This window comes from Perna viridis, chromosome 1 (assembly GCF_037379345.1).
Source record: "Perna viridis isolate PV_CMFRI_1.1 ecotype Kerala chromosome 1, ASM3737934v1, whole genome shotgun sequence".
NCBI classification, from domain to species: Eukaryota; Metazoa; Mollusca; class Bivalvia; order Mytilida; family Mytilidae; genus Perna; species Perna viridis.
This window is the reverse complement of record NC_142445.1, coordinates 62,670,157-62,688,479: the sequence shown is the minus strand read 5'-3', so window position 1 is coordinate 62,688,479 and position 18,323 is coordinate 62,670,157. Positions and strand designations below refer to the sequence as shown.

Below are 18,323 nucleotides of genomic sequence, written 5' to 3'. Positions count from 1 at the left end.
TGAAAATAGCATCAGTTGTCATTTCCTTTTGGATTAAACAGGTTCTTTCTTCCATTATTAGTGATTCTCGAATAGGGTTTATGGAAAATAGATTCATTGGTGAGAATACCAGATTACTTTACGACGTGGTGCATTATTTAGAAGAAAATAATGAGGGCTATTGTTGCTTATTGATTTTGAGAAGGCTTTTGATTCAATTGAATGGGATTTCATTAAAAAAGCACTTCTAAGTTTTAATTTTGGTGAATTTCTTTGTAATTGGGTTGATATTTTATATAGAGGGGCAAAAAGTTGTGTGATAAATAATGGACACTTATAAAATTTCTTTGAATTAGAAAGAGGTTGTCGTCAAGGTGACCCTCTCTCACCTTACTTGTTTATAATTGGAGTCCAACTGTTAGCTATGAAGCGTAAATTAACATCTGGTATAAAAGGAGTACACATGGCTGACTGTAAACCCACAGTAAGCCAATAAGCAGATGATACATTTTTATTACTAGATGGTAGAGATTCATCTTTAAGAGAATCACTAAAATGTTTTAACATCTGGGCTAAGAATGAACACTTCAAAGACAAAATTGCTATTGGTAGGTAGTAAAAAGTTTTCAAATTTGATCTTATGGCCTGACATTCAACTTGATTGGTCATTTTCAAATTTTAGGTATCTTGGCATAGATTTTTCATTAGATTTAAGCTCAATGGTATTATTGAATTTTTAAAGGAAAGTAAGAGAATTGAAAGGTTTACTGAAAAGCTGGCAAGCCGACACTTCAGGGTAAAATCACTGGAATAAAAAATCAAGCAATTCCAAAGCTTATACATTTATTTACAGCATTGCCTAATATAAATCAATCTTTGATTAATGACTAAGATAGAATGTTTTTCAGTTTTATATGGGATGAAAAAAACAGAAAAGATAAAGGGTAAAACACTCATAGCTGACAGAAGATGGGGGATTAAAGATGGTCCATCTACATTCATTTATTATGTATTTGAAAATTGGGTGGGTGAGAAGGCTCTTTTTACAAAAAGAAGGAGAGTGGCAAAGTTTGCTTTATAATGAATTAAAAGACTTTGGGGGGGGGGAGGTGAGAGCCTTTTCTTTACAATAGGGGAAGTTATTAGAAGTATCAAAAAATATTAACAATCCGTTTTGGAGAGATGTGTTTTATGCCTTATCGTTATCTAAACCATTACAAAAACTTACAGATATTAATGAGTGCTTAAGCTTAGATGTTTTAAATTTTGTGCATTTTTCTTACTTTATTAAGTGGGAAGACTCAAACGTCAAATATCTACGATGTAAGTGATGTATGTGATATATTGGGGGAAAAATACCTAACCTTGACAGAACTGAAATGCAAGATACATTCACAAAATTTTGTGAAATATTTTTCCTTAATATCAAGTATTCCTACTGATTTAAGACAATTGATTAAAAAAAAATGTAGACAACACAGTGGTACACACTGTTGAGGATTCATTTTTGAAAATGGTTGTTAATAATAAATGTATTAGATTTATTTATCGTCATTTAGTGAAATTACAATGCTATCTTTTCCATGAAAGCTTTTTGAAATGGGAAAGTGAACTATATACTGAAATTCCAGATTAGAAAAAATATTTTGTTCTGAATAAGAAGTGTTGTAGTAATGCTTATCTTGCCAGTTTCCAATACAAGTTTTTACATCGAGCTGTACCTACAAATATGTTTTTGTACCAGATTCATATAAAAGATTCAAATTTGTGTTCTTTTTGTAACCAGAGTATAGAGACTATAGAACATCTGTTTTTTGACTGCTTAGTCACTTCAAATGTCTTATATGATTATATTATTCTGATTTTATTATGAAAAAAAAGCACTTTCTTTTTTGGTGTTCCTGAGGCAGATGTCAAATTGAATTTTTTGTTATTTATTGGAAAACAGTACATATTCAAATGTAAATTGGTAGAAAAACTGCCTAACATTGTTGGTTTAAAGCAAAGAATTCGACATTACTATCACATTGAACTTTTTATTGCCAAGAAAAATAATGTTTGCATAAATTTGAGAAGGTATGGAAATATTTCAGGTATTTGATAACCAAAAATGTGCTTATTAGACTTCAAAATACAAGACAGTATATTTCGTCTTTTTTTTATTTCAAATTGTAAATTGAAATGTATGTATCATTAGAATGATTGTCTTTAAAGCATGACAGTGTGTGAGAGTGAGAGTGAATAAGTATGATTAGTGCGTCCTTTCAAATTAATATAATATAGTGAGGATTATATACATGTTTACAAAACCCCATTACACTCTAGTGAGGCAGTGATGTAGGGGGATGTTGTAAAACCCTGACTATATTAAAAAAAAAAAAAAAACTTATACAATAAAAGAATTAAGCAAGAAATCCAAGTTAATATATCTGTTGCCGAGTACAATAATGTATAAAATCTATGACATACATATTCTGCATTGGCAGAAGTTCTTCAATCTTTATAGAGCAGGAGTGGTAGCTATTAACTCAATGTCGAATATTAACAAGCTCATTATAGTGTAAGTATTGGTAGAAGATTTTGTGCAATAGTTTAATGTTACTGCCAAAAGACTAGTATTACCAAATTGTTGATCTTGAACTTGATGTGTAAGAACATTAAAACTACATACTAAAGCGGGAATCTTATAGCTTTACCAGTTAGTTAGGTCAGTGAGATCCGAGTTGTATTTAGCTAAGGAAAGACAGGATGGGAAATGCATATTTAAATAGACCATGTAACTACAGTGATAGATAAGTTAGGCTTCTACATTCAATCTATAGAAATGGTAGATTCAATTCTAATTGGGCCAATATCAAGGTACATACAGACATGCAGCTGGAATGGATCAACATAGCTTCTACATTCAATCTATAGAACTTTCCAACCCTTTAATGTATTAAAATTCGTATTTTTTCAGCGAATTATGTCAACAGGTCCGTGATTTCTAGGTGGTATTTCTGCAAGCTTAAATGAAAACTTCACAGAAATTGGTTTTTCAAACCGGTTGTTTTAAGCTTTTCTCATCATCAGATATTTTCTCATTGAAGTACCCCTGTTACCACCATTAACTCTGTTATACTTGAGTGTTCATACAAAACATATTAAAACATGAATATGTATGGGTATGCAGGAGCTGCTCTGGCTTCCAAAATTCTGTCGCCAGAAAAATCGCCAGCTGCCATTTTTTGTCACCAGTTTTCAGAAATTAGAGCCAAAGGGTGCAAAAAAAAATTACACTTTTTAAAAAAAAAAAAAGAAAATTATAAGTCCACAGATGAATTATCTTTGTCAATTCATCAAAATAACCTCTCCATTCATGACATGTAAACATGTGCCCAAGATTCACTCTTGATGCATGTATAAAGCAGGTCTTTTGCTCTAGTCTGTCACTTTCATATGATTCTTGATTCTTTTTCTCAAGTGATAAAATTTCTATCAAACTACATTTTGTACCATGGACCATTAACTGTGTCCCTGTTTAATTATCTTGATATCCGAATAGCATTTCTTTAATTAGATTTTTAGAATCCCCATTCTATTTGTTTACCAATTTACCTGCCAAAAAAGTCGCATGGTAAAAGTGTAAGCAAATGTCATCCATTTTCTTTTACCAATTCTTTCATTTCGAAGTATTTAGACTTTTCCTGATGGGATAATCATTGTTAATTGGATTTAATTTATTCTGTTATGAGGTAAGTCTGTTTCTGAATGTATTACATGGTTAAACAGGGCTGTGAAACTTGCGTATAGCCACGTGCACATGGCCTTAATTTTGTTTACCTTTGACCAGATGATGATAGTTTTGATTGGCTCAATAATATATTTACATTTGATTGACACCTCCCATGAATATATTGTCAGTCACGGTTGTCGCCTGGTCTAATTATCTTTAATTGCATTCAGTCCTAAATCATAGTCAATTAACTCTGACCAGGTGTCAACACAAAATTAGAGAGAATGTCCGTTGCTGATAAACTAGCTGTCAATTTTAATATACAAAACCTAGGCAGACGAAATAAAAAATCGCAAATTGCGACATTGGCGAAGCCCAGCGCGACCCCTGGGGTATGTGATCTTTTAGATATCTGTCACAATTTTGTTATTAAAGACCCGCATGTTTCATGGTAATCAAAACTCAGCTGTTGAATTATTTTCCATGCTAAATATCCCAGCTTTATTAAGTAAATTGAAAGTTGGCATAGAGTATATATGTACAGACCATGGAAGTAATATCTAGATACACTAAAAAGACAAACATGAGCTCCTTCGAACTAAAAAATCCTAGCATTTGTATTTTTTATTCCAATATTAAAACATTATTTTCAATAAAGTAGGTAAAAGTAGCCAGCTATCAAATCGATAAATATTCCGTCCATCTGAAAATAGAAAAAAAAAATAACATACATGTATATGTTATTATGGTATGATTCATTAAAATGGCGACTTTTTCAATTTTAAAATAAACGACATACATATTTGAGTTGTCCTTTTTGTTTATTCAGGCGCGTAGCTGAGGCCAAATTGAAGTGTAGGCAAAATTACGGCAGGGAGTCTGGAGGCCAGTTAAGGCCCCCAGCAGGTCCAGGGCAGAGCCCTGGTAGGGGTCCAGGGGGGCGAAGCTCGGCGGAGATAGTGTTTTAGAGCATCATTTATGCCTCTCCTGGATTTATGTTATCTTCAAAAAAAAAAAGGCAAAATTAAGTGCTGGAAAAAAGCTTTTTTGCCTAACGGCAGCTATGTGCCTGTTATTGAGAAATTCAGGTATAGTATATAGTTGAATTTTTTTATTGCCATAAAAAGTTTTGTTGCGCAATAGAAAAATAGCAAGATAAAAAAAAAACATGCATTGTTTTTGCAAACAAGAAGTAGTTCCCCAACTTGCAGCATGTTCATGCACATCACACACACAAAGCATTATATACAAATTAAATTTGAATTGCCTTTAGTTATTCTCCAAAATTCATGGACAGTGGAGGTAGAACAGCTGCTGGGGAGGTAAATGGTGCAAATTATTTTTCTATTTTTGGACACTATAAACTGCTACCACATTGGAAAGGATTACAGGCTTCTGTTAATAAATCCTATTAACTATTATTTTATTATTATATTTTTTTTTGCATATATGCCATGTTAAATCAGGATGCTTCATGTGTCCATAATTCAGCCACCTTCTATAATAATAAATATCCTTTGCCTAACGGATGAAGAAATTTTATATGAATATAATATTCATACAACTTGAAACAACAAATAATTAAACTCTTTATGATGTTTGGTCCTGAGCTTGGTGGAAAGCAATGCATATGTGACATTACTACTGACCAACATATTGCCGTAAACATTACCCCCGCCACACACACACACACACACACACATTTTCAGAATTTAAGTAAAATTTAGTTAGCCAAATCGCCCAGGGAGTTGTCATGGTTGCAGTACAACCTTAACTTTCATGTAAAATATCAATGGCACATGTTACTTTCAGGAAGAAACCTCTTCAGATCCATTTTCTACTGCAACAAGTCCATCTAGATCCTCCAGGAGAGGAAGAGATCCTCTTACTTCCAGTCCTGGTAGAGATTTGCCACCATTTGAAGATGAGAGTGAAGTGGATAACAATCTTGCTGAGGAAGAAGAAGATGGGGAAGAACTCTTTGGAGATAATTTGGAACAGTAAGATATTTATTGTCTAATTTTGATGTGTATATAATGATGATAGGATAGCAGAGCTGTTGCAAACTTGTTCATGTCTGTGGAGCAATAGATCTAGCAGGTGTCAGACATCACTTATCAAACATTTGCCAGATCCACTATGTTAAACAAGGTACATGTATATCATAATTAACCAGCATAATAATGATAAATATTACAAGAATGGTTACAGAGTAAAAAAAAATTGATCATTTTTATATCATTCTCTGCTGAATTGTTATGCTGGAAAAAAAATTATTTAAACTGTTAAAATTTTAGATAGTTGTATTTTTTTTGTAATCATTGTATCCAGTATTAAAAAGAACAAATAAATAGGGAGAACATGAACCACTTTTTAAGGGACAAAATACTACAGACCCATCGAAACCTGCCGGGCCGTCGGACCTGTCCGGTATAATTGTCCCGGGTCCGGTAAATACACGTTGCTTGTCGGCCCGGGTGTCCGATGTTTTTTTCTTACGTTAAAGAAGATTTTCTCAAAAGTGAAGTGGTTTTTGTGAATAACAAAACTAGAACGTTTTAATAATTACGTGAATTAGTCTACAGTCTAGCGAGATAGTCAATCAATTTGATTGTAAACAATAATATGTAACTTCCGGTTCATTCGCTACACGTCATTTCGTCCTTTGATATATCGTCCCTTCCGTTGTCTCGCTACTCGTTTACATGTGAAACATGGCAGTTTTATGCCAGAGATTGAGAATAGATTTTATAATTTAATAACAATACTTTATTTCAAATTTAAAAAATCAACAATATATAATACAAAGAACTCAAAACAAAGTACACATGTTTCGTTTATGAAGACTCATCAGATACACTCTAGCCAAAATGAATAGTGGTGACAAATTAACAAATTCAAGAGCCCATACCCAGTAGTTTTAAAATCAGCTTGATAATAAAATGTACTTGGAGATTCCCACCCCCCATCAAAAATGTTAGCGTGTCGATAAATTGTTCAGAGTTTTTTCGGTCAGACAAGTCATCACCTTGTGTCTGACCGAATGTCAGATGTGCTTAAAAAAATTTCGATGGGTCTGATACTACATTATTTACATGCAGTCAGTGTATTCTAGTGTTCAGCACTTTTCTTAGCCAGTCATGGCTAAATTTGCTTTTTGGTTTACAACACGTACAGTACAGAGAGAGACATACCATGACTAATCATTCTAATAGTGGAAAATACTACCAATTTGGAAACAGAACAACATTTTTATTCATAAATTGTGTATTCATTCCTGACTGCGCCCTTGCACCATTGGCGCAGATATTTTATTTTGTAGGGCACATAAATAGGGTGGCACATGGGCCCTGCAGGTGCACAGTATTTCGTAGGTCAATCTCAGAATTTCCAGATTTTTTTCTGTTCTGCGTCCTGACATATTTCTATTATTTAAAGCACCAAAAGCGTTAGCCATAACAGGAGAAACAAAAGGAAACTTTTTCTGGTCAAAACAACTTACGGAAAATGCAGGTGGGCTGCAAGGGAACATGATCATTTCCTCTGACCCTGCTGGCAGCACTCAATAAAAGGATGGGATATAATCCTGATAAGAACAGAAAGATTCTGACAGGAGCTACAACATCAAAATGAATGGCAATTTGAATCAGCAGAACACCATTATAAACAACATCTACTAATTTTTTTTTTTTTTTTTTTTTTTTCATATTTGGTGCATTCCTCTCACCTGAAAATGAAACTATCAAGTGTATACGAACCTGGGGCTAATTTATTTGTTGGTTGAATCTCTCCTCTTGTCTAAAAATGAACACCTATCATATGAAAGTTAAAGTCATTTGAAAATGACACCCTGCTTTACTGTCAGTGGGTCCCTTGTGCAATTTTCTGGAATGCTCACTGCATTAATCGTTTCCTATTTAAAGCAAAATGCTTCACCACTCTGATTGCTGAAAAAAATTTGAAAATATGACAATAGAAGAAAAGTTATTCAGTGTCCATTCCGTCAGTGTTTACCTTTACCACTGTGATTAGTCATATGTCTTTTTCTGTACTCCAATTTTGTTGGCCAATTAAATCATCTAGACATTATGTACTGCATGAAAATATGTTGTTGTAAGGACCTGGTATCATTTATTAGTTTGACTGACTGTGGGTTCAACAATTTTCCACTGATCTGGGTTTGAATCTTAGAAACTGAAAATGTCAGGTAGTGGTGTACTGATGATTGATTAAAGTCTCAAATAGGTAGGTTTACCTTCTAGATGTAGTCAATTGAGATTTTTGGTTACAGATTAGTCAGAATCACTGTCCTCACATTTGTTAAGAGTTGGGCCCTGTTTTTCTTCTTTAACTTGAAAGTTAGAGATACAACATAGATCTTCAACCAGGACAGTGATGATCAATAAAGTTGTGATAAAAAATGATTATCTATATTGAAGTGCAGGTAGTAAGTATCTTTGGATGTTCAGTAATAGGTACACATTAATATGAAGACTTTAATAGTTAAGTTAAACTGTAATACTTCAATAGTTGGGCTAAACTGTGATGATTATAGGGAGATTAGGACTGTTTGGCTATCATGAACTTCTTGCCAGAGTTAGAAACAGTAGCCTGCCTGCAAGTCCAAGACTGGCTATTTTTGGGCAGGGCTGGCTAATTTTAGCAAAAACCTGTGAAGCCATATACCGTATTTTCCAAACTATAAGAAAAATGTTCATGAACAATGCTTTTCGTTAGATTTGTTTTGTTCACTTTCAATTGCTTTAATTCAAAATTTATGGTAAACTGCAATTAACGAAAGCAGTCTCTCAAACAGTCAAACCGACGACTGAATTCAAATCTTATTGATCATTGCTGCTGTCCTTCAGGAATGAATACGATGATGTTGATAAAAAGTCAAAGACTTTGAAACCGTTAAAATATATGAATAAACTCTAGAAGATATGTTAACAAAACTCTTTTTTTTAACTCGGAAAACATTATTGAGTGTTTTAAAGTTATTGGTCCTTTTAATTTGCAAATTTATACCATTTACGCTATGTCGTAACACATTCGCATGTGGCTCAAATTATAATTCAATTAAGATATTGTCTAAATAGCTGATTGCAACCAAATTTGCAGGTAACAATTGTTTTTTTTATTGTATTTCGTATACCAGGTTATATTGTTTACTAATTACTGCTTGTAATTATGTCCAATTGATCAAAAGAATTTCTCGCTTATTTCACACATGGCTGCCCACGTTCGACATGTTTACGATTTCGTACTCCTGATGATCTATGTCCTCCGAGCCATTGACAGGCCATTCAATAAAATAATTGAACTCGCAGATATTTATTTAATTCAGAAATCTTATACTTAGTAATATCACTGGAATAATATGCTGTTTTCGAATAGAAACCGCTTGACTCTGATCTCTGCTGACACGCACACGACTGACCCTCGACTTACCTCTGTTTTTTTCGTCTATATTGGTCAAAATTAGGCAATTCGATTTGTCCTCCACATCGACTCATACTCCTGAAAATATGGTAGTAAATGATTGAAAAATTGTATTCAGGACTGGCCAAAATTTGAGTGAGTTTCCTACCCTGTTCTTACATGTTGGTCAGGCTGGAATCAGTAAAACCCTCAGGCTAGTGTAAGTGCCTGAAAACATGGGCATGCGTGGGGATCAAACCCACAGGGGTTTCAACTTCGTGATTACTAGTCCAGTGCCTCAACCACTGTACCACCCTGCCCCCAACATTAGGTTAGATGTTAGATGATGTAATTTTTTTGATACTACAGGGCATGATCTAGGATTCAGTGAATAGGAGAAGTGACTTTTCCCTTCCTGGAGTGATAGGGAGAAGTGAGTTGAGAATGGGGAGAAATCATACTTCATTGCTAGAATATTTTATTGCATTGACATGAATTAAGTTGTATCTCAAGGATATGTATTTTAATAAATAATGAACAAATAGGATAAGTTTAATACTGTAATTTTTTGTAGTTGCAAATGAATAAGTACATGTATAATAATTAACTTTAATTGAATATAGTAAGTGATCAGATTGTCCCTGAGAACTTGTTTCTTATAATAACAAGTTGTTAAAGTCATAGAATTGTCTGCACTGTCATGTGGTCTCTTTGTGAAAAAGAAAAAAAATAATTTATGTAAATCATCTCTGTTCTGACATTATGATGAGTACACTTGTACGGTATTTGATACAAAGCACAAATCAACCTGCGCAGACATGCATGTACATTTGCACATTGTTTAGTAGGATAATTTTCAAATAATTGATACTTTTGGTTTGAATTGATAAATGAATGACTGCATCTTTATATGGTAGCCTATTATCCAATAATTTTCACTTGTTTTTGTTTATAAGTGATAATAATTAGCTTAATTCTCTTTATTTTGGCCTTATTAAAACAAAGTGTCACTTCAGACCCACATGTACTCATACACATATCTGTGATCCAAGCTGAACCCACCAATTTCCTAAACCAGAAATTTTCTTTTAAAACCATTGAAATCACTGTAAGAGTCTCTCATTGAGTAAATAAATTAATTGTTGTCTTCAAATTAATATTTAATCAAGAAACACAAAATTTAAATATACATGAACATTGTACTTTACCTTTTGTGATTGTTTTCGTTTGATTTTGAACTCAATATACAAGTTGAATATGTTTCATTCAAACAAGTTCTGCTGGTTTTATTCATTAGCCAAATTGCTGGAGGGGTGAAATATTCCCTGGATTGCTTGGAACTGATGAAAATTATGTGAACTTCTCCCAATTCAAGTTTTCTCTTCGTTACAAAAATTGCCACCATTTTTGTTGTTTATTACTTGGAAGGGCTAGAGTTATCTCTCTTTGATCAAATTTCACAGTGACTTCATTTCTCTTAAAAGAACATGAGCTGGCGACTTGAATCTCTATTTTGCTGCCTAGATTATGCCCTGTATTTACTATTATTACAAGTATTTGCAACTCTTTTCAAGGGATTATCGTCCCATTCCTGCATTAGATGTATATGATCAAGAAGGATTAGATGATGAAGAAGACTTTTCAGACATATCAGAATCTCAGCGAGCAGCTGCAGAAAGAGAGATACGACAGAGGGAAAAAGAACAAGGCATTCTTTATGGTCGTATGAGAAGAGGATTAATGTATGGTATGTTCAGAAAGGTTTACTAATTGGGAAATTATATACATTTATGTGGTAACTGTATTATAAATTTGAAGATTTGGATTGTCAGTTTTGGATTTGACAATAACAAATCTTCGAATGCATTAAAGTGTTCTCCATTCAAGTGCAATTCTCAAATACATCAGGGAAAGATAACAATTTAAAATTTTCAAAATAACATTTGGGCATGTGGAAAGATGTGGTCAAACATGCTGTTATAAAGAATAATGCATTTCTAGTAACCAGTATTCTTACTGGTTATTAGAAGCCCAGTCTTCTTTCCCTCTAATGCCCTTTGCAAGTAAATAAAACTAATCAAGTTGCCTGTTTTGTCTTCGTTATAAATTGCATATTCACAATGTGAGTATGAAAATCAGTTCATGTGGACGGGAACAATAAATTATACTTACAGCTAGTTGAAATTTCAATTTCAGTCCCAATTTCAATACAAGTTAAGGAAGGCTAGTGAGTAATTTAAATACAGTCAAACCTCTGTAGCTCAAACTCCAAGGGACCATTGAAATGTGTTCGAGTTATCAGGAGTTCAAGAAATTGAAGTTCGTATATTTCCGGGTTTTTTTTTGGTGCCGGTCTGAGTTTGACTTTATTGTTAGAAATTGCTTACTTCCTACGAAGTTGTGTTAGTTCGTGGATCTTTATTACCTGTAATTAACTAAAATGACACTGATTAATGATAGGGTTTCAGTTTTTCACACCTTTTATTACCCAAGCTGACAAAATTGCTGACGAGTTCACGTTAGTGAGGGTTATTCTGTAAGATTTATTACCGAACGGTCCGACTAGTCAGTTCGAGTGTTCAAGAAATCAAAGTTAAAGAAATTCAAGGTTATTTAAATTGATTATATAGAAGAAAATTTTGGTACTTTGAATTGTGTTTGAGAAATTCCGGGTGTTCGAGCCATCAGAGTTCAAGCGAGTGAAGTTCAACTGTAACTCTCTAGCTATAAATCTGCCCTACATTATATCAATGTGTCCTACTTAACTACCTCAGAGTACCTGTGTGATCTTTTGGACGCTGTCTTTTAATTTTGAATAGCTGTATATTATGATGACCTTGATGTTTAAATTTGCCATACCACATCATAATTGACTGCTATTCATACTTAAAAGACACAGTTGCTCTGTGCTAGTTAAATAGGACACATTGGTGTGTTGTTAAAGGAGAAGACTATGGTATTGTGCAAGTTGTAAATAAAGAAAAATAATCTGTTAATTGTTCATGAAAATTAAATTGAAACAAAATAATTTCCTTTTCTTAACTAATTAATCAGGATTTATAATTAGGGAATTTTAATTTCCCGCACCTATAGGCACCACCATGATCGGTTGAGCTGTGATGTCAGGAAGTCGGTTTGTAAAGTGAAAGTAAATAGGTAATTGATTATGATGTCCAAAGAAATCGTAGATTTTGGACTTTTCCCATAATTTAACCCAAAATAAACAGAACTAGAGATTGAAGCACAACATCAGTGTTCTAGGATTTTTCAGAAATTGAGGATTCCTCGGAAAAAAATCCATATAAAATAAACTTTCCCACAGTCAATGACTGCTTTCCTAACAAAACAAATCCTTACATCATATGAAGTTTTCAACTTGCCATGGGAAAGTGTAATTAAGTACTTAACTTTCCCTGACCCAAATTTCATTTGCCCCCGGGTAACGGGAAATAGGAATTCTAGAACACTGAACATGTAAGCAAATGTCAGACAATATTGACGAACAATTGGATTTGCAGCCAGAAGACTAGTATGTCTGAGGAAAATCTAATGGCTACTTCAAAAGAATGTTTGTGTTTCTGGTAAAAAAAAATTGAATATTTCTTTTTGTCATTTGTGCAATCGTAAGCCTGACAAGACAAAATGTTCCGGTGATTAGATAAACAGGATCGTAGACATTTTTACGTGTTATTCTTCGTTTACATATTACTTGCAGTACTTGTATCAGTACCAAACCTTCTTTGTGACATCACATCCAATTGGAAGCTATCGGTAATCAAAAGTACTCATGTACTGAATCAATTTATATTGATCATTTGAATTTTTATGCCACAAATATTCATCAAATTGCAAAATATGAGATAAATGCAGGGAAAAAAGCAAAGTACAGGGATCGAATTCAAATGTAACTAAACACAAGCGTCTTGTTGTAAATGGTTAATATTGAACTCTTAGATTTAATTCACCATTCTTATTGTGAATGACATTTAATAAACACACAAGAAAATTTGCAATGCATCGTAGCATGAAGTGCGCCAGTTTGCGAAATACTAAGAGTATTTAGGGTTGGTTGGGTTTTTAGATGAATTAACACAAAACATTCAACATACTGCACAACTGAACTATAAACTACTAGTTGGAACTTTCCCAGTTTCTAAACATAATTAAAAGTCGAAATTCAATTTAAGAATCTCCAGGTCAAAACTATCTGTCAATCATTCAAACTTAAGCCATCCAGGGATTGATTTTCCCATTTTTTACCACTTGCTATGTTTTTCTACTTGGTAAAATAAATTGTCACTTGCTAATTTTTTTTAATATGTAGTAATATAAAACAATTCAAACAGCTAAAATACAATCAAAATACAACAAACAACTATTGGGTAGGGCCATAATGGACAATATTTGGCCTCTGTTTTCTGTTCATTATACCTTCAGTGTGTAACAAATTGCCTTGACTTGAAACTGTCCAGTGCCTTCCCACTCATGTCAGTTCTCATTAAATGATTTGAAATTCCTTCCTCCATTTCCTAACAGTCTTTAAAAGAGTAATCAAGGGAACCAAAGTTATAGCGGTAATCAAAAGAATGTAATCCAGGGGCAAAGACCAGACATGGAAAACAGACATACACATCAAAGATTATATAGTAACTAAAATCATACATACAAAGTAACAAAAGCAAATGAGCAACTTGGACTCCACTAAAAACTGGGAACATGGACCAGGTGCACTGGTAGGGTAAGGAACACCCCCCGAGTTGCTCATAAAAAATCAAATAAAAAAAAACTTTAAAAATTAACATTCAGCGTCCTCTTAAATATGTGCAAGAGGTATATTATTTTACTCCGCATATCATTCTTTACAAAGATGTACCATTTGTATATCGTCGATTGCATAAAACACAGGACACTTTTTAACTGCAATAGAACTACTTTACCACCCAAAAAAAGATGACAATCATAAATGTATTACATAATGAAACTAATTGAATGTTAATTAACTAATGATATATTATTTGAATACATACTGAAAACCATGGCCGAAAAGTACTGTGGCCGAAACATTCTATGGCCCAGATGACTAGAAAGCACATTATAAATATTGACCTTTCAAGGCTGTTTAATTTTCTTGTATATTAGCCCGGTCAGTAAGACGCTTTAAGGCAGAAGAAATTACCCTCGTATCAAGTGTTCTAATGATCCAGACGCTGGAAAGTGAAACTTTACAATAATAAAAAAATACTCGCTAAAATTTCCTGTCATGATGTATCTTCAACTTGCTAAATTGAAATTCCACTCGCATTTAGCGAGTATTTGCAGTAAAATTCAATTCCTGCTATCATCATTGAAATAAAGCATGCCTTTTGATACATGTCTTTCTCAACTAGCTACATTTCTCAGTTGATAAGCTATATAGCTCAAGTAACATACAAGTTATCGCATAGGTACCTGCATGTCATGTAAAACGCTTAGTATCAGGACACCTAGTTCCAGAGGCATGTACATTAACATAAACGCCAATGTCTTAGAACAGGGTAGGAAACTCATTCAAATTCTAGCCAGTCCTAAATACAATTTTTCAATATGTTTACTATATAGCTTTATAGATTTTTGCTAAAATTAGCCAGTCCTGCCAAAAAATAGCCAGTCTTGGGCTGGCGGGCAGGGTACTATTTGTAACTCTGCTTAGAATAAAATTTCAACATTTATGTCTTGTGCAGGCAACTCTCGCCATGCATTTTTAAAGCCCTGAAGCACCCACAGCTTTATCTTATAACACATGGTCAAATAGCCAAATAGAATTATTATTATAAAAAGCAGTATCACCAGATTATATACTGGCACCATTCCTGAGAAAGGTATTATCAAAATTCCTATGCCATTGTCCATAAGCAAAGTTTCATTTTTATTTGTCACCTCTGGGCTTCCGATGTCATGAAGGTAACCATAAATCTATGCGATACAGTGGGTGATAGATCAGGATGGTTTCGTGGGTTATATTACCCTTTTGTTAAAAGTTTAGCAAAAAATGAGCGACAAATATTAGCCTGGAACAGGGAGTGTAGTCACTGCCTGGAACCTCTTTATATAAGTTTCTTGATCGGAACCACTGCCCTCTTTTTGTAAATATATGGATCTGTAGGGCCCTGCATGCAAGATCTGAAGACGGCTTTTTCAGTTTGCACTCAGCATTGCTTTTTCTTTTTTATGAACAATGGCTATTTATAGTCTTGTATGGTTTTCATTTCTTGCTAAACATCAAATGGTTTATTATGCGTCTTAGAGTATTACATTTGTAGGCAACTTATATAAATCGACTTATTGAATCTAAATAAATGGACGATTGGTTTATTTGGGTAATAACATAGAAATAAATAGTTGCTGGTGAGGTTAGAGGTCAACTATATTTATTGGATCGTTGTTTATACGTTAATTGGGTTTGCTTATTGGCGTAAATAGCATAGAATTAAATATGATATATTACAAATACCTGTAAAGTGGACCTAACTATCTGCATTTGAACTTTAATGGTGTATGATAGTGGGACTATTTTTACTGTAGTAGTGTAAGATAATTCCAAATGCTAACTGGCTTTACAAATCTAAGGCTGTTGCAACTTATATCATTTCTGATCTTCGATCTAAACTGATAAAAATCAAATAAGTCTGCTTATGATCTTCCTTTAGATAGGAGAGTTCTGCAAGATGGCTATCCACATATATTTCAAAGATTTCGAACTTTGCATAGCCGTGAGCATTTATTTTCACACATTTTGCATTAAAGTTTATTTAATTTTGTTAAGGTAGGTATGATTTATTATAAAAGCTGAACTTAATTAAAGGTGATCTTACCCTTTAATATTAGTTAGAAGGCAATGAATAACTAAAATTGTGCCATATAAAGCAACATTACATAGCCTACATAATTTGTATTGAAATTGGAACTGGTCTATTCCAACTACCTGTAGAAGAGGGTGGTATATTCCTGGGTGAGTGTGGAACATAGTATATTTTTGTGCAAATTTATATTTAAAGCTGCATTAGTTGCCAAATTTGTTCAGTTTTTGATTCTATTGAATTTGGCTGATTCAATGAAATAAGTTTATAGTAATGCAATTGAAGCAATGAATGTTGATAATACACACAGAATATAGTGAAAACAACGTTTTTTTTTTTAATCAAAGAAGATCGATAGGTCTGATCAAATTATTTTTCACCATTACTTCCGAAAATTGCCGAAAGGACATTCACCTGGGTTAAAAATACTTTAAATCTTGGTAAAAAAAAACAACGGATACACAGGTCAGCACGTGTCTTGTTTTCATTTCATTTCATCTATATCTTAATTAGATTTCAAATAAATAATGACCAGATTTGAGTCGCATTACATCACAATACGTAAATTCTAAAAGGATCCTTGCGTTGTATTCGAACTTTTTTCTTTTATGGCTTGAGTCTGTCGGTCTTCCTTGGTGTTGAATAACCACTTTCACTTTGCAATTAGATTTGTTATTAAAGAAGCGACCTTTACAGCACATGCACGGATTAAGGTCACCAGAAGCCACATGCATACAAACTTATCTAGCTCGATTTTTCGTCTTGCAAGACAATAAATATATAGACACCTATTTCATGTATGTAATGCATTTTATTTGTGGATATCAAATGAAATTGTACAAGAAAAGTTCAATTTAGTAGAAATAATTCAAATTTCATAAGAAGCAAAAATTAAAGAAATTGACAGCTAAGGCAGCTTTAAAACGTACTGACAAAGCACTGAAAAAACTTTCAGGTAAATTTTCTTCCTGTTTTAGAATAAACCTAATTAAACCATGGTCAAGATTTCTTTTATATTATTAAAAAATGAAATGTTTTTGAATCATTTTAAGGAATGTTTGCTCGTGGAAATGATGTGTGACTTTACCAGTTAAGAACGCTTTAGAATATATGTTAATCACGTATTGAAGAATTTATTAAATTTTCTGCTATATATTAAATAGAAGAGGAAGATGATGCATCACATATTGAAGAATTTATTAAGTTTTCTGCTATATATTAAATAGAAGAGTCAGATGAGGAAGATGATGCACCACGTAAAAGAAGACGTGCAGAACGTGCAGCTGAGGGAGATGTTGAAGATGAAGAGGCAAGATTTTTTATTATTATATTGCTCAATAGATTTGGAAGATGGTAGAAAAGTAACTTGAAATCTATTATTAAAGGTTGTTCTGGGGTTTAAAATTTGTGGTCACCAACTTGCCAGAGGCAAGTAATTTTCAGTTTTAGTCCTTTCTTATAATTCTGTTGCCCAATTTGGTGAGCTTAAATGGAAAATGATATTTTTGCAAGTAATCTGATTCACCTGTCAGTTTTAATAGTTTAGTTTTTATACATGTATATATTGATCATGTGGGGAATGTGGAATATTTAGTGAGCCGTGCTTTACAGAATTGTTTTGAGTTGCCATTGTTAAAACTTTATTATCTAAAAATAGGAGTAATCAAAAGAGATAGATAGAAAGATTGGTTGGTTATTTTTTTATGAAGTGCTCTTCAATACTGTAATCTAATAGCTGTTCTCAGTGTAAAAGTGAATATAACTTGTAGGGCTGGAAGGTGTGCTGTTTGCCAGCTTGTGGGACATACCTTTTTTTAAACACAACCTATTCATCATTCTGGCATTCTTTTATTTTGATAATGATATGTAACTTGCATCCTTGCTGACATCATTTCCAATGTCAACATCCACAACACAAGTTAAATAAAGCATTGTGTTATTTCCCTTCTTTTCTTGATTATTTTAAACCCTGGTGTCTTACTTAGATATCTCTATGAAACTATACTAGTGATCTTCCTTGATAATTTATGCCTTCAAGTTGAATCACCATCTCAGTTCAGTCAACACAAACATGAATCCTTTGTGTGAAAGAATGGTAATTCCAATGTCCTTTATCGAGAAATGTAAATTGACATTGAAATCACTTTTCTTTCCAGATGATAGAGAGTATAGAAAATTTAGAAGATATGAAAGGTCATACTGTAAGAGAATGGGTTGCCATGCTTGGTCCAAAGACAGAAATTAAGAACAGATTTAAAAACTTTCTACGGACGTTTGTCGATCAGAAGGGACACAATGTTTACAGAGAGAAAATCAAAAACATGGTTGAAGGTAATGATTAATTTTAATTTGAATTGGGGAAAGAATGGTAA

General features: G+C 33.2%; 2 protein-coding genes across 6 annotated transcripts in view; one reads left to right on the top strand and one right to left on the bottom strand.

The window, feature by feature from the left end:
- The window catches only part of LOC148629772 (DNA replication licensing factor mcm2-like), a 43,792-nt gene that overhangs the window by 9,059 nt on the left and 16,410 nt on the right, over positions 1–18,323 (top strand). The window contains exons 2-5 of the mRNA XM_088556958.1: positions 5,507–5,694; positions 10,690–10,862; positions 17,178–17,260; positions 18,108–18,282. Coding sequence (XP_088413084.1) covers positions 5,507–5,694; positions 10,690–10,862; positions 17,178–17,260; positions 18,108–18,282 — 619 coding nt within the window. The remainder of the gene's footprint in view (positions 1–5,506; positions 5,695–10,689; positions 10,863–17,177; positions 17,261–18,107; positions 18,283–18,323) is intronic.
- LOC148629773 (uncharacterized) lies at positions 1,795–10,696 on the bottom strand. Of its 5 annotated transcripts, none has more exons than XR_015917478.1 (4): positions 10,324–10,658; positions 9,146–9,214; positions 7,453–7,641; positions 1,795–4,397 (listed from the first exon to the last, which is right to left on the bottom strand). XR_015917478.1 is itself a non-coding variant. In XM_088556960.1 (4 exons), exons 1-3 carry the CDS (start codon positions 10,518–10,520, stop codon positions 7,229–7,231), a joined length of 348 nt encoding a protein of 115 aa, XP_088413086.1. In that variant the 5' UTR covers positions 10,521–10,696; the 3' UTR covers positions 1,795–4,397; positions 7,197–7,228. The 5 variants fall into 5 exon arrangements, 4 of the variants coding, with proteins under 4 accessions (XP_088413086.1, XP_088413088.1, XP_088413085.1 ...); XM_088556960.1 differs by lacking the exon at positions 7,453–7,641 and adding an exon at positions 7,197–7,310 and having other exon boundaries at positions 10,324–10,696; XM_088556962.1 differs by lacking the exon at positions 7,453–7,641 and having other exon boundaries at positions 10,324–10,663.